Source organism: Phocoena sinus, chromosome 6, assembly GCF_008692025.1.
Source record: "Phocoena sinus isolate mPhoSin1 chromosome 6, mPhoSin1.pri, whole genome shotgun sequence".
Classification (NCBI taxonomy): Eukaryota; Metazoa; Chordata; class Mammalia; order Artiodactyla; family Phocoenidae; genus Phocoena; species Phocoena sinus.
Genome location: NC_045768.1, coordinates 34,129,991 through 34,150,962, shown reverse-complemented (window position 1 = coordinate 34,150,962; position 20,972 = coordinate 34,129,991). Strand labels below are relative to the sequence as shown.

General features: G+C 50.9%; 1 protein-coding gene and 1 pseudogene across 1 annotated transcript; both read left to right on the top strand.

Annotated features, from left to right (window-relative positions):
- Nucleotides 1–9,668: 9,668 nt before the first annotated feature.
- Nucleotides 9,669–10,796, top strand: FOXE1 (forkhead box E1). Its single transcript, XM_032633928.1, has one exon. The coding sequence runs from the start codon at nucleotides 9,669–9,671 to the stop codon at nucleotides 10,794–10,796; it is 1,128 nt and encodes a 375-aa protein (XP_032489819.1).
- Nucleotides 10,797–19,835: 9,039 nt separating this feature from the next.
- LOC116754980 lies at nucleotides 19,836–20,287 on the top strand (annotated as a pseudogene).
- Nucleotides 20,288–20,972: the final 685 nt, after the last annotated feature.

Genomic DNA, 20,972 nt, shown 5'->3' with positions numbered 1-20,972 from the left:
GCCACAGGCCCAGTCAGCTTGCTTTCTATGCCTTCTTGTATATCATTGATAAAATGCTGAACAGAGCTATGGTGTGATGTGAAGGATGCACTCTTTTCTTCCATCACTGTTAGTCTGCTTAGGTTATTTCAGTTCCATAAATGACAGAAAGCCAGTTCCCAAGGGAGGAGTACTAGAAGGTGGTAAGCAAAGTGAACCTGGAGAAGAAGGTGGAGCTGCTTACCTGAGCTTGGACTGTATGACTCACTCACTGGGTAAAACCAATGTCAATCATCTCTGGCCAACAAATGCCCCCACAATCAGAGACAGCTCCACAAATTACACATAGGAAATAGTAGGCTGTCTATGAGAAAGTTAGAACTTAGAAAAAAAAAAGTAATAGAAACCTATAGATAGAAGCTATTGTATTATTCCACTGACCCAGAGCTAAGTTCCAGTAGTCCATTTGGTCCCAAGACCTGGGGCCAGTTTGGCTTGGCCAGCGCCCAAAGAAGACAAAGAGCCATGTACAATACCCACCAAGGGTGAGGCCTCCTAAAGGGACTCTCACCTCTTCCCTTCTCCTGGAGTATGTCCAAATCCATATCAGGAGAGTAAGCCCAGATCCCCTCATCATCCCCATGGCCCCTGGACATCTACCCTACTGGGTGACAAGTAAGTGGATGGCTTCAGGACTAAAGAATATGTCTCTGAATATGTCCAGCTCAATGTTGAAGCTTTCCCCAACCCCCCTGCCAAAAGGTTGGGCCAGATCTGCCTAGATAGAAACCAGGGCTGCATACAGATCCAAGGCCCTAAGTTTCCAGGACACCAGGGAGAGAGGCTGCCCTGCGAGACACTCAGACTTCAGCCCAGTAGGGCCAAGCTGGCCCAACTGTGCCTCTCAGATGGCCCCAGGATCATCCCGGAGGCCTCCATACCTGAACCTAGGGAAGAAGATGCTGTTCTGAGTCTGAAGCTTCCCTTAAGCCCTATCATCTGTGAGATCCCTGCTTCTGGGCTCTTTTGCAGCTGCCCACCTGCCTAGATGGCATATCAAGTCATTATGCCTTCCAGATCCAGCACTCTGCCTGTTCTCCTGGATGTACCCCCAACATCCAGTTAGTGACAGGCCTAAGACTTGCCCCCAGGTCTCCTGATATGTTAGTACATTTAATGTTCATAAAGTGCTTAAAACAGTGTCTACACATAGAAGAGTTTTGCATGTGTTTGCAGTTAACAAAAGCAACCATCACAACTCTCTTATGTCATTAATATTATCCCCATTTGATAGATCGAAAAACTGAGGTTCGAAGTGAATAAGTGGCCAAAGGTAACACAGCTGGGAAGAGGTAGAGACAGGAACTGACCCAGGACTGCCTCTAAGTAACTGGCTCTCATAGCAGAGCCACATTGTTCCTTGAGTGCTGGGGACCTGTGTGTCCAGTTGCAGGAAGCCATACTTCCTGCCACCAAGGACCTCCCAGAGAAGAACAGAGACAGTCACATAACCAAATTACTACACCACAAAAATGTGTGACAAGTGCCAAAATCCAAACATGCTGGGGCAGGCCCAGAGAGGGTGTGTTTGACTTACTCAGGCAGATCAAGGAGGACTTCCCAGAAGAGGAGACATTTGAGCTGAGGTGGGCCAGCTTTTCCAGGCTGAGGGCAAGAACTTATGTGAGAGAAGGAGAAGACTTGGTGGGGGGCGGGCAGTCCTCTGAAGCTGGGGGCAGGGAAGACCAAGGAAGAGAGTAGGGGTGGGAGGGGGCTGCACTGTGTCCGAAGGGCCCCGAACTGCCAGGCCAGGCAAAGTGTACTTGATCTTGCCCTGGAGGAAGCAGAGGCATTGAGAGCCTTTGAGCAGCCAAGTGGCCCAGTTTGTGCAGAGACAGACAGCGGGAGTGCCCTGCTGGAGAGGACTATCTGGAGCCTTAGACTTGTCCAGAAGGCTGGCGTGTGTAACCTTGTGCTCCCCTCTTCCCCAGCCAGGCTCAGCAGAGCTGAGGGAGCTGAGCGCTTCAGAGGTGCTTGGGCAGAAAGGCTGAGGATCAGGACCCCCACGCTCCAGGGTCCTCCTGGGTGAAGCTGCGTCTGTCCCAGCCCTGCCACTGTCTGCACCTTCCTCCAGGAGAGAAGAGGCTGATATGGGCAGCCCAACCCTGGCTGAAGTGTGCAGGCTCTCTTTTCGAGTGACTCTGGGGATACATGCCCAGAAAGGGAGGATACATGCAGGCCAAGGAGGCAAAAGGGCAGACGGTGAGATTAAGAAAGATACACACTCTCAGGCTAAAACAGAGAAAGAGAGCCAAAAAAGCCCGAAGGAAAGAGACCAGAGGAGAGCTGGGCCGCCCACGCACGTGTGTGTCCAAGGACAAGTGTCTTCGGGCTCCCATGCTATTGTCCACCTGGCACTGTGGGCACTGAGCAATCAGCCAGCTGGGCTGGGTACCTGCCTGAGGCACTGTACCAAGCTCTAACCACCCCTGTCTGCACCCCCACCCCAACCCCGGGAGCCTGGGCTGAGCTTGGGGCGAGGTGCCCTGATGGTGCTGGGCAGGAGGAGGGGTCAAGGACTGGAATCAGAGGCCTGGGGCTCTGGGCGGAGCCTGGCCTGGGGAGGGGATACGAGTCACTGTCTCTTCCTGTACCTCACGCGGTACTAGAATCCAGTCTAGTGCGTTTCCCCTTTGAGAGGGAAAAGGGAGTAATCAGAGGCCCTTCTGAGATTGTCTTGCCGACCATGAACTCTGCAGCCCGAAATGAACGTTCACAATCTTCCCTGCTTCTCATAGTCCTAAGGCTGCGCATAGAGCTCGGAATACCCAAGAAACCAGGATGCCCAAGGGTTCTAGAGGACCGCTTCTGTCCCCCAGGTCCTAAAATCTAACCGACTTGCTGGCCTCTCTGAGAATTCCCGGGGTCCTGCTCTCACGAACTCCGCTAGGGACCCCGGCTTTCCCAGGAGAGTCCACTGCCACAGCCCGGCTCTCTCCCGCTCGGTGTGAACGGACTAGGATCTTACCTTGTGTTCCTCAGTCCTTGGCTCAGGAACGCTCACTGAGCACCCGAGAAAGCTCCGAGAAGCTAACCTGGGGGCGGGGGTAAGGCCCGGGCTCAGGGCCCGCTCGGACCCGGGCTCGCTGTGCAAGGTGGGACAAGTCCGCATCCTCTCCGAGTCGGCTTGCCCTTTTCGCCGCAGCCGCGGAGCTCCTGGATGTCCCAGCAGTTTCCTGAGCTACCCATTCCGGGCCGAGATAACAGTGTTGGACAGGGCTCTGAGGCAGGGATTGGGAGTTTCCTTGAGGTGAGCCGGGAGTCTGGTGGCAGGGTGCAAGCTAAGCGGGGTGACGGGAAGCAGAAGGATCCCCTCTCTGGGCCCTAGTTTCTCTGCCTGGTCCTGGGGTGATGATAATTCTCTGTTCACAGTATTTAAGTGAACCAATGGCGAGAAAGCACTAGAAGCTGTGTTGCCCTGACCAAGCTCCGGGGTCCCTGCGCGTCGCTGGGGGCAGAAAAAAGCCACATCCACGCAGACTCGAAGACTGGAATACCCTCCCCACACACATTCTCCCTTCTAGGTGGGCAGAAAGCATTTTACTTTAATCAACCACTACTTCTTTGAGCGGGGGCATCTCATTTCCGCACCTGAGTGGGAAGGACTTGAATTTTCCCCAGCAGCTTGTCTTTTTTTCACAACCAAGTTTCACCCTGAAAACAATTTAAAAGACAAGAAGATAATGACGGGTTGGTGATGCACCCCACTCCATCCTCTTGACTCCCTGGAAGCGGGGGGCGACAGGTAGGGAGACCCCCACTTCACAGATGGGGAAACTGAGGCCTAAGAAGGGCAGCAGATAGCTCAAAGTCGTTGGGCCAGTAAATGAGCTAGCTGTAATCTGAGCTCTCACTCCATACCACTGCTGTGACTAGTGGCTGGGCTGTGTGTGACACAGGACCGACCTCCTTTTTGGCACTCTGAGGCCATACAGCCCACTGACCCTGACTGACTGCCCCAGAGTAATCTAAACAGAGGTCACTGTGTTCTGGCTGTGCCGAGATTCTTAGACCTGATTCGCAAGCATCTGGGCCTGGAGTTTCCATTATCTCACTGTAAGGAGGACTTTAAGCACAAGTGAGGCTCTGAGAACTCAGGAAAAGACAGAGAGGCGATTAATCCTTTGTCAGTTGCTTCATTTGCAAATATTTTCTCCCATTCTGAGGGTTGTCTTTTCGTCTTGTTTATGGTTTCCTTTGCTGTGCAAAAGCTTTTAAGTTTCATTAGGTCCCATTTGTTTATTTTTGTTTTTATTTCCATTTCTCTAGAAGGTGGGTCAAAAAGGATCTTGCTGTGATTTATGTCAGAGTGTTCTGCCTATGTTTTCCACTAAGAGTTTTACAGTGTCTGGCCTTACATTTAGGTCTTTAATCCATTTTGTATTTATTTTTGTGTATGGGGTTAGGGAGTGTTCTAATTTCATTCTTTTACAGGTAGCTGTCCAGTCTTCCCAGCACCACTTATTGAAGAGGCTGTCATTTCTCCACTGTATATTCTTGCCTCCTTTATCAAAGATAATGATTAATCTCCAAAATTTACAAGCAGCTCATACAGCTCAATAACAAAAAAAAACAAACAATCCAATCAAAAAATGGGCAGAAGACCTAAATAGACGCTTCTCCAAAGAAGATATACAGATTGCCAACAAACACATGAAAGAATGCTCAACATCATTAATCATTAGAGAAATGCAAATCAAAACTACAATGAGATATCATCTCACACCAGTCAGAATGGCCATCATCAAAAAATCTAGAAACAATAAATGCTGGAGAGGGTGTGGAGAAAAGGGAACACTCTTGTACTGTTGGTGGGAATGTAAATTGATACAGCCACTATGGAGAACAGTATGGAGGTTCCTTAAAAAACTACAAATAGAACTACCATACGACCCAGCAATCCCACTAGTGGGCGTATACCCTGAGAAAACCATAATTCAAAAAGAGCCATGTACCAAAATGTTCATTGCAGCTCTGTTTACAATAGCCAGGACATGGAAGCAACCTAAGTGTCCATCAACAGATGAATGGATAAAGAAGATGTGGCACATATATACAATGGAATATTACTCAGCCATAAAAAGAAACAAAATTGAGTTATTTGTAATGAGGTGGATGGACCTAGAGTCTGTCATACAGAGTGAAGTAAGTCAGAAGGAGAAAAACAAATAGCGTATGCTAACACATATATATGGAATCTAAAAAACAAATGTCATGAAGAGCCTAGGGGTAGGACGGGAATAAAGACACAGACCTACTAGAGCATGGACTTGAGGATATGGGGAGGGGGAAGGATAAGCTGTGATAAAGTGAGAGAGTGGCATGGACATACATACACTACCAAGCGTAGGGTGGATAGCTAGTAGGAAGCAGCCACATGGCACAGGGAGATCAGCTAGGTGGTTTGTGACCACCTAGAGGGGTGGGATAGGGAGGGTGGGAGGGAGGGAGATGCAAGAGGGAAGAGATATGGGAACATATGTATATGTATAACTGATTCACTTTGTTGTAAAGCAGAAACTAACACACCATTGTAAAGTAATTATACTCCAATAAATATGTTAAAAAAAAAAAAAAAGACAGAGAGGCTTCAGGGCCAGGAGGTAAGAAGCCTGAATTTCCTGAGTTTCCCTTTCAGTGTAGAACCTCCTCTGCAAGACTTCAAGCAAGCCCCTTCGGCAATCTGGGCCTAGTTTCCTTCCAGCTTGAATTTCCAAGATTTCCTTAAGAAGAAGAGCAGGCTACCTCTGCATCTGCATGAAGGGGCATCTGGGTCAAGAGATACGGAGGAATTTTCCATGACTCCTTGGATCCCCTCCTTTATATTTATGAAATCCTCTGAGGGCACTTCAAAACTCAGTCAAGCAGTTAGGGGAAGAGCTACCAGTATCTTCTACAGATCACCAGCACTCCTCCCCTGCCCCCAAAATTTAACATAAAATAGCCTGTGAGGGGACAGGTTTTTCTAAAAGGTGCTGGGGATACATGCAGGGCTGAAGGTGGCTACAAAGAGGATGGAAATCACCCAGCACCCGCCTACATCAACACCAACCCACCCCTGCTGGACTAGAAGAATGATTTCCAAGGGACTGGGACCCACTCCACAGCTTTCAAATGGTTCTCAGTGGGGTCTGTTACCCCTAAACACGTTAAGGAGCACTGCACCAGAGAAGAGGGGAAGACTGGGTGAGAGGAAATGGAGGAAATGGCCTGGCACCGAGGGGATCTTTATGGATAGTTTTGATCCAAACGGGTGAATTGTCCCAGTTCACTCAAATCGTTTAATGCAAATTTTACATCATGGAGTCATAGAATCTTCAAAGTACAGAATTTTGAAATGTGTTATTAGAATAAAACATCTATGGAATAAAAGTTTTAGGATCCTTTGTTCATGAAAATCTTAGAGTCATAATCTTAATAAATCTAATCTCAGGATGCTAAGGCTTGGTCTGTTACACAGGTGTAGCTCAGTAGCCGCAAAGTTTGAGAAAAAGGAATCAGTTTTCTAGAATGGGTCCACAGTCACAGAACAATGAGGATCAAAATATCGTGAGACATGGAGGTTTCTAACCATAGTAATTTGAGCTTAAAAGTCTCTATCATAAAGTCATTAAAGCATACGGTCACAAATATTATTAGAATTATTAGATTATTTGAGTTATAAAATAGTGGATCTAGAACTAATATTTTAGAATTAAATAAGAAGAGAGATGTGGATTTATAGGACCCAAATCTTCCAATCAGACATTCCTAGACAGGAACTCAAATTAAGTTATATGTACCTTAGAGCTGCAATAATATCTAAAACCTAGAGAAGCTACAACTCCCAGTAGTGACATCATATTTTCAGGCACAAAATCTTACTCCCAGCATCTTAAGATATGGGGAATACTCTTTTACACTCTGACCAGAAGCTTAAAGTCATAGGAATATAAGCACAGTCAAATAACTTAGGCTTCTGGTCATGGAATCTTAGAACTACAGAATCACATTATTTGATTTATGGATTCACGTTAGGATAGTGGTCCAAAATTTAACGTTTGGAGATCTGAATCTTGGAAATACAGAGAACCACAAACTCCAGTATTAAAAGATTGCTATAAGAGGGAAGACATATGGGAACATATGTATATGTATAGCTGATTCACTTTGTTGTAAATCAGAAACTAACACACCATTGTAAAGCAATTATACCCCAATAAAGATGTTAAAAAAAAAAAAAAAAAGTTAAAAAAAAAAAAAAAAAAAGATTGCTATAATGTATCTGGTTAAAATGTTAAACATTTTTTTTCCCTTTGAAAAAACGTAACAGGATGCAACCTGTATTTTCGTAGCTTCGTTACTTTGGAAGAAGGAAGTCGGGAGGTTTCTGAGCGAGTGAAAAGCCTCTCGCGTCTTTCGAGCATGAATCCGCAGAGGAAGGTCTTTATGCAAACCGTTCAATTTGCTTCCACACCCGGGTTGCCGGAGCGAGGATCTGAACTCTTTGCCTCTTTCTTCCGAAGGCAGTTGCCCAATGCTTGGTGGGGCTGAACCTGCCCGGAGCTCATCTCCACGAAGAACGCGACTAAAGCCCCTGAAGGCCGCCGCCCGCACTCTCGCGGCTCTCTCCGCCCAGCCCTCCACCCGCAGCCCCGCGGAAAGCTGCGTCTCGGCCGGAGCCTGAAATCCTAAGGGTAGAACGCCCCACCCCTGAGATCCGCACATGCTTTCCCGCCCCAGTTCTCAGAGGAGAAAATTGAGGGCTTGTGACCGGGAAGGGACAGGCCCAGGTTGTCCCTGCGAACCCAGACCTGCGGGGCCGCCGCCGCAGGCGGTCTTGAGCGAGGCCGAATCAGGGCTTAGGGAGCTGGCGGGAAACGAACTCCGAAACTGGACACCCGCGAAGCGGACGGGTCCCGTCTGCCCGCCCCTTCCCCGGGAGACTCGCCTTCCCAGAGCGCCGCCAACCCCGGCCCCCACCTCTCGAAGCCCTCCGTCCCGCTGCGGGAAGGGGCTGCTCGGCTGCCCCCGGAGGTCTTGGGAGCCACTTGGAGCCTTCCTGGCTGGGCGAACTGGAGGAGAAGGTTGCCGCGAGAGGCAGAAGCCTAGCCTCCATCCTCTTTAAGCTGTGAGTCACTCCACATCATATACAGAGGGGTCCCGAGCCACCCAAAGATAAAAGATTGGAGGGCGGGGGGGACACGTGTTGCGGCCTTTCCCTAAATATCAGCAATTGAGATACAAAACCTCGGTACAGTGGAGGAACCCGGAACCCACCGAGGGAAAGTGGCTACCTCTGGTACATGTCGAAGAAACGCACTCCCACCAGAGACGCAGGCAGGTGTGAGGTTCGGCTAAACTGCGAAGTCGCGGTGGAACCGTGGCAAGTCACCTCCTCTATCGGACCTAGGAATCCTGCCTGAAGGATGAGGGACTGGATGGGGAATGGCCAGGGCAGCCTTGAGTTGGGGTTTGAAAATAAATCATCCTTGAAAGACCTTGGAAGCCAGTCACCTGGAGCGTCTTCTCCCTTCCTCGTCCCCCACCCTCAAGAACCAAGCGCCCCTCAGCCAATTCTCACCCTCTCCAGCCAAAAAAGGTGAGGCGAGCCCTTCCTTTCACCTGCGGGTCCCAGCCTTCTATAGAGGCTGGTAAAGTCCCGAAGCGCTGAGTTCGGGCGCCGAGGTCTCCAGAGACAGTTCCTGGCCTCTCCCGACCTCAGTCTCCCCGTCGGCGCGCAGAGAGGACCGGCCCAGGAGACCTCCGAGGGACCTCCATGCTCAGACCGTGTGGTGTACCCGCCGCGCCGCCACAGCATCTCCTACCTGGGGAGGCGCGCCGAGGCCCAGGGGGCGGGCAGTCGGGGGGCGGGCGGGGAACGGGCACCGCCCCAAGCTTCCTGGCGCCTTTAAGGAGGAGAAACCCGCGGAGGGAGGAGCCGGTCCGGGTGTGTGCAGGGAAGCGCCTCGCCAGCGGTCTTGGCGGCTTGAGGCCAACCCTGCGGAGAGGAACAGTCGCCGGCCACCCCGCCTGGCCCGCGCTGCAACCTCGCCGCCGTCGCCTTGCCTCGCCTCCTTGCCCTCCGCGCCTTCGGCGGCCCCGGCCACAGGGGCGCCGCCTAGGCGGCCCCCACCAGAGTGTCCCCACGCCTGCACTAACTGCTCTCGTTTCAGACCTTGGTGCCCGCAGCCTCCTCTGCGCTCAGGACCTCGACGGTTATCCTCAGATCAGCAGGAAGCCCAGAACTGATGCAGGCGCCCCAGCCCAGGACCAATTCCAGACCCCGTGACCTCCTGGCACCAGCGCGCAAAGGACCCCTCAGCCCGCGACAGGAGCCTCGTCCGGGTCCCAGCGTCGCTGCTGGCGCCTGGCTTCGAGCTCCAGAACACGAGCAGAGCCGTCGGTGGGCGGGACACTCTTGAGCCTCTGTCCGCACTGAGCCAGCCCGGAAACTACGGGCGCCAAAGCTCCTGCGCGCTCCTGCCACGAAAGCTGTGCTCCCGGTGCCAGCTGCGAGGACACCCTGAGCTTTCTAAAGAGGGCCCCAGCGTCGGTTCCCGTTACCCTGCATCCCGGGCCCCGCAGCTCCCAGCCCCTCGACAGCAGCGGGCAGCGGGGACGCCCCAGGGACGCGGGACGGCTGCGCCATGACGGCGGAGAGCGGGCCGCCACCGCCGCCACCGCCGCAGCCGGAGGCGCTGGCGGCCGTGAAGGAGGAGCGCGGTGAGGCGGGGGCCGGGGTCCCAGCAGAGGCCGCGGGTCGCGGCGCTGGCGGGCGGCGGCGGAAGCGCCCCCTGCAGCGTGGGAAGCCGCCCTACAGCTATATTGCGCTCATTGCCATGGCCATCGCGCACGCACCGGAGCGCCGCCTCACGCTGGGCGGCATCTACAAGTTCATCACCGAGCGTTTCCCCTTCTACCGCGACAACCCCAAAAAGTGGCAGAACAGCATCCGCCACAACCTCACGCTCAACGACTGCTTCCTCAAGATCCCGCGCGAGGCCGGCCGCCCGGGCAAGGGCAACTACTGGGCACTCGACCCCAACGCCGAGGACATGTTCGAGAGCGGCAGCTTCCTGCGCCGCCGCAAGCGCTTCAAGCGCTCTGACCTCTCCACTTACCCGGCTTACATGCACGACGCGGCCGCCGCTGCTGCTGCTGCCGCCGCCGCCGCCGCCGCCGCTGCCGCCATCTTCCCGGGCAGGGTGCCCAATGCGCGCCCGCCTTACCCGGGCGCTGTCTATGCAGGCTATGCCCCGCCGTCGCTCGCCGCGCCGCCCCCGGTCTACTACCCGGCTGCGTCCCCAGGCCCGTGCCGCGTCTTCGGCCTGGTGCCTGAGCGGCCGCTCAGCCCAGAACTGGGCCCCGCGCCGTCAGGGCCCTCCGGTTCCTGCGCCTTTGCCTCGGCCGGCGCCTCTGCCACTACCACCGCTTACCAGCCCTCCGGCTGCGCCGTCGCCCGACCTGCCAACACTTCCGCCTATGCGGCCGCCTATGCGGGCGCAGACGGCGCGTACTCGCAAGGGGCCGGTAGCGCCGTCTTCGCAGCGGCTGGCCGGTTGGCCGGGCCCGCTTCGCCCCCCGCGGGTGGCAGCAGTGGCGGCGTCGAGACTGCAGTGGACTTCTATGGGCGCACATCGCCCGGTCAGTTCGGAGCACTGGGGCCCTGCTACAATCCTGGTGGGCAGCTCGGAGGGGGCAATGGAGGCGCCTACCACGCTCGCCATGCGGCTGCCTATCCAGGCGGAGCGGATCGGTTTGTGTCCGCCATGTGAGCCGAGCATACAGGCGAAAATTCATAGATACCTCGACTGTCTTTACGAACTAAGTATTCACGAAACCTGAGGACAGGACTGGAGAGAGGATCGAGGTGAAAGCCACATGGGAGGGACCGAGCCGGAGGTTCAGGCGCATACTCCCGGTGCACCGTGTACACACCGGTTCGCTTTGAAAATGGGAGGAAGTGGGGAGAGGCATCCTCGGCCCACGGACTGAGACAATGGACCCTCACTGAGGCGAAGCTCTAAAGGTCGTGCCTTTCTGACATTCTACCGGGGAGGGTCCTTGGCTCTAAAGGAGGCACAACATAGTGTCTACACCAGAGTCTAAGGGAATTGTGGAGAATCACATGACTTCACTCTTCCCCGTACTTACCAAAACCCGGGTCTTTTTACACAGTTCCATCTCTTGTGCCTTTGACTACGTTATTACAATAAAAGGCTCCGATAGTGTCTTCCTAGTTAAGGTGAGGAGGACAAATTTGCAAAAGAGGTAACCATTTTTTTAATGGGAAAGATCTCTGCTTCGCTTGACCAGGGGCTGCTTTACCCTGCCTCTGAGAACTGCAGACCTGGCTCTGAGTCTGGACGGTGCCCCAGCGCCACAGTGTAACCCAGTTCCATCACTCACACCCCCAGTTTTCCCATCTATAATACAAGAGGGCTGCAGAATTCAACCGTCCCCCATATGATCTTTAAGGGCCCATCATGGTTGTTGCATATCTGGCAGCATGGGTGGGCCACCCAGGGCCTAACGCTATTCCAAGGAATGGAAACAGAGCTCATGGCAAGCATCTCTGGATTAGCTCCAGGCACCGCTTATATCATAATTTCTTGAATCTTTTGAGCATGATGTGCTGATCACTTGGCAGCTATTACTGCTGGGTCCTAAGTGCGGTTTTCCATTGAGGCAGGTAGAAATACATTTGTCCATTGCCCACGCTTTCTTTTCATCAAGCAGCCTGGGACCCAATGGGCGAACTAAAATTCAAAGGGATGACAGGACTCGAGGGAGCCTGTTGATGACAGTTTTCATTTTGTTTGGCTGGCTCTTCCATCCCTGGTACCCTCTGCCGAACCTTGGCAGCCTCCTCATGCAAAAAGTAAAGAGAAAAATTAATTGGGGCCATCAGTTAAGTAAGCTTTAGAAAGAAACTGGTGTTTAACTTTGCTTTGTATCCTTTATTTGTTTCAAGCAACAAGCTGACCAAAATCAGAAAGAAAAAAAAAAATCCAACCATTTCCCCACCTTTCTCTTGAGAAATCTTGTAAGTTTCGATTCTGTAGCAAAAGTTTCTAGCATTAAATATTTCAGAGGCTCGGTGTGCAGCTTTCAGATAAACCTGAGTGTTCAGGTGAACTGTGTTAATAAAGATCTTTGAGCAAGTGAGTTCTGACAAGAGAAATGCAGCCTCTTTCTGCAGAGTTAATTTGCTAGGGAAGAGTGGAGGGGGTGAGAAAGAAGACTGAAAACCACTGGTAATTTTTATTTTTAATTCTGGGGATTGCACTATCCTGTTCACAAAGACATGTGAATGTGATTCAGTCCAGACGGGTATTTGTCTAAATAAGTGTTGCCCAATAGAAATATAATGTAAGCTGCCTGTGTAATTAAAATTTTTCTGGTAGCTGCATTAATTAAAAAAAACAGGTGAGATTAACTAATAATATATTGTATTTAACCCAATTTAATGTCCAAACTATCATTGCAACATATAATCGATATAAAAATTGTTGAGATATTTTACTTTTTTCATACCAAGTCTTTAAAATCTAGAGTGTATTTTACACTTACAGGTCATCTGTTTGGACTAGCCACAGCCAAGTGCACGGTAGCAGTGTGTGGCTGATGGCTCCTGTATTAGACGGTACAGGTCTAGATGTTGGTCCTTCCTGACTTTGATGGTGGTAAATGACCACCTGGAGGAGGGGGCAGCTGCAGCACTGACCCTATTGCCAGTGGGTCCAGATTTCAGACCCAGCCCTGTGACCTTGGAAAAATCTAGGTGTTAGGCCTCCCTTGTCTCTGTATGGATCCTTGCAGGTTGAAATTCAAAGGTTCTCCGTGTGCAGCTAGACAGTATGGCTCTCCCAGGCAGAAATCAAGATGCCTTGCCTCGTTGGCACTGGCCAGAAATTGAAAGCCCTCCACCCAGGGGTTTTGTCCTTGTCTTCCTAAAGCCCGGCAGGGGGATTGGGGCTGGAAAAGGGCAGTCTATGCGCCCAGTTAATGCAGCGGTTGAGCCTTTCTCCGTGTTTTAATTACCAAGTCCAATGCTTTGACAGCGCCATTAACGTTAATCCAGTCCTTTCCCTGGTGTCCACATTTGTGAATGGGAATTTGTGACCCCTCCCTCAGAGTCCACCTGAAGTTAAACGAGTTAAGAGGGATAGAAACGCTTTGTAAACTGTAAAGCGCACAGGAGGGAAGAAGGTTTTAACATTTAAGCGCCGCCTTATCCGGAAGTCTCCTGGAGCGTCGCGGTAAAGCCGGGGAAACAAGAAAGACAGGGAGGGAAAGCGCACGCGTCTTCGCCCCCAACTCTCCTTGTCAACTGGGACGACAGGTGAGATCGACCAGGGTCTGCGCCCTGAGAAAGAGGACGCTGCGAGGAGGGAACTGGGTATACAGCAGGAGCCAGGAGAGACGGCGAGACCCTCGAGGTGTTGGAGAGCGTCAGCCCTTCTCTGAGAACATTCACTGCTGCGTCTTGGGACAGTCCAACACTCCGAATCCCCAAACTGTGAAATAGAACCTCCCCGGCTCCCCGTCTAGGGGCTCAGAGACCGGAGGTGCGTTTCTCTTTTTTTTCTTCCTATCTTGAATCCAGAGAAATCGTTTGCCCCTCTCTGAGCCCTGCACCGCCCCCCCGCGTCGTGTGTAGGCGCCCGCCCCCCCCGCCCCAGGTCTGTGAGTAATTAGATGCGTTCCTCCCTAATTGCCCAAGGCTCGTTAGAATTCGCCCCAGAGCTGTAACATTTTCTTTCAAATTAACTTTGCTCGCAATTAAGCTTAGGAAACCAGCAACAAAAGCAGACTTGGCCCGAGGTCGTTTACTACGAAAACGGATTAGGGAAATTTCTTCCCCAGTTTAAGGGGAAAGATTCCTGCGGCCAGAGCTTTGGGGGAAGAGTTCCCACAGCTGAGGCCAAGTGGGAGTAGGAATCGGCTTGCGGCGGTTGGTGACGGCATTGGCCTTCCTCCTCATCGCGGTGATTCGTGCGCCAGAGTGAGGGTAACCTCGCTGAAAGGAATTCAGGAGGGTTTGGGCTGAATTTCACACCCTTGACTTGAAGCTGCCGTACGTAGTTACAGTTCGTCCAGCACGTTCATAAACATAATCTCATTTACTAAGAACTCTGTGAGAATTTTTTCAAAATTAATTTTTTTCTTATTACAAAATTGGTACACGTTCATTGTAAAAACAAACAAAAAATACAACTTAGAAAGAAGAATCAAAGGAACCCATAGTTCGCCCAGAGAAAGCACAGCAAACACCTCAGTGAGTATCTTTTCTAGTTTTCGTTTTTGTTTTTCCTTTGCAAGAGGCCTGAGTCTCAACTCTGTCACTAAAATGCTGTGAGGTCTTGAACAAGCTTCTTCCGGCACTGCGTAGGCCTCAGTTTCACCATCTACAAAGCTGGGTGGCAGGTCCCCTTTCACCCTCACAAACTCCCATTTTTTTGGTCATTTAAATCCAGGATGCACTTCTCCAAGTGCCAGTAGAGAAGCTGAGAGCAGGAGGCTTGCCCTCCCTGCTGTTTTGCACAAGACATTAAGGCCCTGAGGCCTTGAAGCTCTAAGTGTGGGCCACAGACTAGCTGCATGGGCATCCCCTGAGAGCTTGCTAGATATGCAGACTCTCAGGCTCTACCCAGATCTACTGAACCAGAACCTGCAATTCAACAAGACCTCAAGCGATTCATATACCCTGGGCAGAGAGGCAGAGCTTTAGAGAAGCGGGGTGGGGGTGGGGGATGTGTTATGTTGTTGAAATCAGAGACCCCAGAATAACTTCCAGAAGGCTCCTGTTTCTCAGCAAGAACCCCAACCAGAGATGGCTGCAGAGAGAAGAGATGGCTAGGGTGCAGCCCTTCACCTCCTCCCTTGGGTGTGCTTTACAGTCTTGGAATCCTAACCCTTGGAATGCATCTCACCTCATGTTCCCTGTCTGATAGGTGACCATGACAATGACATTCACTGAGAGTGTATCTGAAACCATCTTGAAAGCTGGACTGTCAGTTAGAGCCAGAGCAGGAACCCAAACTCCTGACTCCCTGCTGAGCCACTCTGGGGACCTTGGGTTCTGGCCTCTGTACCCTCCGTAAGCAGCAGTCATTTGCCCAAGTACGGATGAAACCTGTCAACTTCAAACCCAAGTCTGGGCTTGTTGGAGTTCAGGAGAAAAATAAAGCTCTCTTCTCAGCAGGAAGAGGCCCCCACCTCTGAGTCCATCTGGGCTGAAGGATCCTCCAGTAGAGCATTTAAGTACCCCTCGAACGATCCTGGGCATCCTAATGAATCCTCCCCCACCCCAAACGCCCACACCTTCCTGGAGAATGTGGTCTCTGTGCTCACCCTGCTCCTGAGAAGTGTGGACTCCCGGGTGGGGGATGGCATGACAGGACAACCGGGGGGGAAAAAAGGCCCTGATGATAAGGAGCATGTACCAGACTGGGCTCTCTTCCCAGGATCACACAGCAACTCAGTGGAAGAACCAGGACTCTCATCTCAGTGCTCACATGAGTTTTCAATAATAGGAATAAATAGGAATACCATGCGTGCGTATAGAGCTTCTATAGACTAAAGGGGCACAGGACTTACCCAACATCTCATAGTGTCCAAGCCTGGCTAGAACTTATGCCTCCCTCAAGGGAGACTGCATTTGATTATCACCCTCATAAAAGGCAGTGTGGAAATGGAAGTAATCAAACAGGGGTGGTGGTGAAGGTGGGGGCTGAGGGAGGGGGAAGGAGTGCAGCTGCGGGAGGGCCCTCCATTGTATGGATGGGTAAACTGAGCCTGGGATCAGTTAAATAAATAGCTTAGAACCACCCAGAGGGAAAGCAGTGTGACTAGTGCTTTTCAGCCCAAACTGAGCAGTGAACTAAAGGAAAAGCAGGGTCAACAGGTTGGGTGCAGTGAGGATAGGAGGTCTTTAACAAGTTTGGTGCCTGTCCCTACCCTCCTTCCAGCGTCTTCTTTCCGGGCTGAGGCCAAAGCCAGCCTTTGCAGAGCTCCTGGGGTGGAAAGGATGACTGCTCCCTATGGAGCTCCCTATGCCCCTCTGCCAGCCTCACAGCCCCTCTTCTGAGAGCTGAGGCTCAAATTTCCAGCTCAGCCCAGAAGGGTTAACCTGGTGCAGAAGCATGTAGTCAGAGAGGCCCTGGGGATCAACTGTCAGCCCCTCCCAGGGTGAGGAAGGGATTGAGAGGTGGAATCAGGGTGGATCTCAGCCCTGGTGCAGAGCACCAGCTTATCTCACTATCTGAGAACCTGGAGCGGCTTCTCCCAGGAGTGTGGGCAGAGCAGAGCCCCAGCTATGATTTTTCAGGCGTGGAGGCACTCAACAACCAGAGATAACGTGTGAGAAGCACAGCCTCATAGAGCCTAACTCTTGCCTCTGCTCTCAACCCCCAGCAGCTGGCCGAGCCCTCCCCATGGATGCTCCTGCCTCCTCCCTCCATTCTGCCCCCACTGCCAGCCTCACTTCCTGAAGCTGAGCTCCAGTCCTATGGAAGCAGGCTCCCTGCTGTCTGCAACAGGAAGCCCAAACTTCTCACCTGGCACTTGGGACCCTCCACTATCCTTATGCCAACCCTCTTCCCAGCCTCATCTCCCATAGTTGCCCTTCCTACACATCTAGGCTCCAGCCAACACCCCACTTGCTGTTCCCAGACACCCCTGTGTGTTCCTGTCACCAGGAATTTGCTCTGACCATTACCTCTCTAGGAACCCCCTAACCCCATCTTGCACATCTAAGGCCACCAACCCAGTAGGAGGCCCCATCATCTCTCTCCTGGATCACAGCATCAGCCTCCTAACAGGGCTCCCTGCTCCCTCCACTGCTCTCCTCAGTCATTCCCCACAGCAGCCAATGTGTGATTCAGCTCAAACATCAACAGATCATGTCACTCTCGCGCAGAGGTCCAGACCTCAGGACAAGGGAGTGAGATTAGGAGCATGGCATGTTCATGAGCAGCCCCGTGAAGGGTTTCTTACACTATGAGAAAATTATACTTAATATGAGCACTTTCAAAATTTCCCCCTCCGGGCTTCCCTGGTGGCGCAGTGGTTGAGAGTCCGCCTGCCGATGCAGGGGACACGGGTTCGTGCCCCGGTCTGGGAAGATCCCACATGCCGCGGAGTGGCTGGGCCCGTGAGCCATGGCTGCTGAGCCTGTGCGTCCGGAGCCTGTGCTCTGCAACGGGAGAGGCCACAGCAGTGAGAGGCCCGCGTACCGCAAAAAAAAAAAAAAAAAAAAAAAAAAAAAAAAAAAAAATTTCCCCCTCCCATATAACACTTTCCTTTTATCCTAAATTTCATCAAAGCTTCATAATTAACCTTGTGTGAAGTGGGCTGTGCCCACATTTTCCCTGCACCCGTACTCAAAAGAAAGAACAATGTCTTATCATGGGGACTGGGCACAGGGGTCTTGATGGTAGAGCTCAGATGGAGCATCTTGAGGACAGCCATATAGTGGACAACTCTGGACAGAAGTAAAGCAATACCCTCTCTGGCATATTCAAGAAGAAGTTGTGCCAGACTGCTAGCTGTCTACCCAGCCATTTCCCCCCACCCGCTTCTTCTCTGCTCACAAGACCCTGATTTTGTTCAGGTTGCAGTTGGTCATGTGTTTTAGGGGAAGTCTTACCCCTTGGAGTATCCACCAGCTCAATCTGGACTTGTCTAAGGTAAACGTGGTGATGATTCCATCACTCTTGCCAGTGATTATTGAGAAACAGGCACAGGATACTTTCCAGGCCAATGAGATGTCCAGAAAAGTCTGCTCAGGGCTTCTGGGAAATAGTTCTTTGTTCTTAAAGAGACAGTGGGAGAGAAATAGCCATTTTCTTCCTCTTAATGTTGTTAGAGTGTGACTCCTGGAAGTGTGACAGACATGTTGGGCTCGGAGGGTACCAGCCTAAGAGAACAAGCCAACCTGCTGAGGATGGCAGAGCCAAAAGGTGGGAATAACCTGGGGGCCTGATGATATCAATGAGCTGCTGAAAGAACCAACCCTGGAACCATTCTTTATACCTGTGGGCGATAACAAATGTCCTCTAAGTTTAAGCCTCTTTTCTTTGGGCTCTGTGTTACTTGCAGCCAAATGCATCCTAACTAATAAAGGTGACCCTTATGGGGCAGGAAAAAATTGATTCTTGGTTTTCCCTTTGAGATTTCCTTTGCCATTCTTATTTTAAAAAAAAAATACAGCTGAAAGGTTATCTAGTCCCACCCTTGTTTTATAGAAGGAAAAACCAAGGACCAGAGAAGGTAACGGTTGTACAGTGAGCTAACATCTTAGGCCCTTGTCCAGGGCTCTCACCACACCATTGCTCTTCCCCAGCTTCAAGTGGCTCAGCCGTGGCACAGCTGACTAAGGTAACCCTGACATTACCCAAGAGAGGCTGTGTTCAGGGTGTACCAAGCGCTTCCACATATGCTGTCCTTTGGATCTTCACAACTGCCCTGGAAAGTAGCAGGTTTCAGGTGTATTTTTTTTTTCAGATGAGAAAACTGAGGTCCAAGAAAAGAGGACAAGCTCAAGGTCACAGACCTTTGCCTGAGAGGGATTCAACCCAGGTGTAACAAAGTTCACAGCAAAATGAATCAAACGTGAGGATTTTTCCTTCCTGGATATGGGAATCAGGAGACTTGCGTGTTGGTTTTGACTGCAGCTCTGGGGAAATCCTCTCTCTTTGGGCCTCTAAGTAGGGTGGATCCTCCACACGCCCCTGACTTACCTCCACAGGGCGTGTGAGGCTTAAAGATAATGTCTGCAAAGTGTGTGGATCTGCTTGCGTCAGATCCTACCAAGTAGGATGGTTAGTGCCAAAGCTGAAGGGGACTGGCTGTTGCTTAAAACGAGCTCTACCACTGTGGGCCTCTTTTCACCCTCCTATCACCCCACCCTGACCCTCCCAGCTTCAGCCAGCGTTGGTCCCACCAAGGCGAAAGCTGCGGGAGCAGGCCCGTAGTTTGCTGAACACCTGGGAGAGGCTGTGGGTAGCTGGGTAATTTCCAAATTAGTTGTAGGAGAAACCTAACAAAACAATCTGCAGGCTAAGCATCCCCAGAGCTCTCCGTGAGACTGACAGCCTGGAATCCAGCAAGCACAATGCACCGACCACAGGCGGGAGAAGGGCTGACTTCCTTCCAGCAGGGGCCCGTCCGGGCCTGCAGCGGCCTGATAGGAGAGCGAAACCCCAGAACTGAAACAGGCTTTCCACCCCAATCCCAAACTATAATGAACATAAACGACTTTCCCGAAACGCTACTGCAAGGTTGGCTGGCCGGAGAGTTACGTGCCCTGGTAGACACCTCACTTCTCAGCAAGGGGCTTTCAGGTCTCATTTTGAAGATTCCCTCCTGAATCCATCCTCAGGAAACCTGGGCTGTGCCCCCACTACTCCCTGTAGGCTACACACAAATGCACAAAATGAACCTGGAGTCTGATATACTGTCAGTAATGGTCAAATCTGAACATTGTTTGGTACTTTCCTATTTTCTGAGAGGCTGCCTGCCTTCCTGAGAAAAGCACTGGTTCAAGTCCTGGCTCTGGTACCAGGGCACGTCTCAGCCTAAACTTCCCCAGCAATAACATGGGTGCAACAGTGCCTTCCCTCTGTGATACCGGTCACGATGGCTAACATTCAGTGAGCTGGCAGGGCAGGCACTACCTTGTGCTTTTCAGTCTCCACAAAATCCCCTGGGAGATAGTGACCATGAACTATAAGAAACGGTAGGAGCAGTCTGAAACCGGGCAGTTGGGCACCAGAGCTTCTAGGTGGTAACACTTTGCATCACGAGGCTCCTGGCTCACAGAAGCACTAGGCTAGAAGTCAAAAGACTCAGGGCTGCTCTCTGATTGCACGGCCGGCCTTCAAGATGGTGCCAGAGAAAGACAAGAGGCCTAAGAAGTCAACCTGGAAGTTTAGTTTGGATCTTACTCATCCAGGAGAAGATGGAATTTTTGATTCTGGAAATTCTTGAACAGTTTCTACCTTGAGAAAGTTAAAGTTTTTCCAGGAAAAACTGGAAATCTTGGGAATGTTGTTCACATTAAAGCCTTCAAGAATAAAATCATGGTTGTTTCTGAGGAACGATTCTCTAAAAGGTATTTGAAATGTCTTACCAAGAAATACCTTAAAAAGAATAATCTTGGTGATCAGCTTCGGGGGTTGCATCTGATGAGGAGACTTACGAACTTCGTTACTTCCAGATTAGTCGAGATGAAGGTGGATCTGAGTCTGAGGGGCAGTGAAGCCATCCCTTATAGGCCTTTGCTTGCTGATAAAACAAATGAAGCATACAAGACAAAGAAACATCTAGAAATTGACCCTTAGATTATCAGTGAATGAAAAACCCTGTACTCATGTTAAGCATTCATCTCTTTAGGTATATGCTGTTTACATGGTTCTTTAATACTTTCTATGAGCAATATTTAAATAAGTTATAGCTGGTAGAATTCTTTCCAGGATTTCTGAAATGTATTGCTTTTTAAAATGTCCTCGAGTTAAAGTGTATAGTGTAGTATAGGAAAAAATGAAGCACAATTTTGGGTATAACTTTAGATAATAAAATATTTAAAATTAAAAAAAAGAAGAAGATTCGGGGCCTCACCCCTCCACAGCCACCAACTTTGTGTGTGACCTTGAATGAGTCCCTCGCCTTTGGCAGTCCCATCTATACACTGGGTACATGTGTGTGCCTGGGGGTTTTCAGATGGACTCCGGTGTCCCTTTAGCATAAGCTTTGGTGAATCTGAGTCCCCCTCCCCTGAACACAAACATGAGAATGGAATAGCATAATATGAAAGTTTCTGTAAACTGTAGTGTGATAGTTTATTTCCAAGCCCTTCCATGTCTTTATCTCATGAAGTTCTCAAAACAACCTCAAAGTGACTGGGGGTGAAGTGAAATGGGGGAAGTTTTACTGCAATAGTGTTT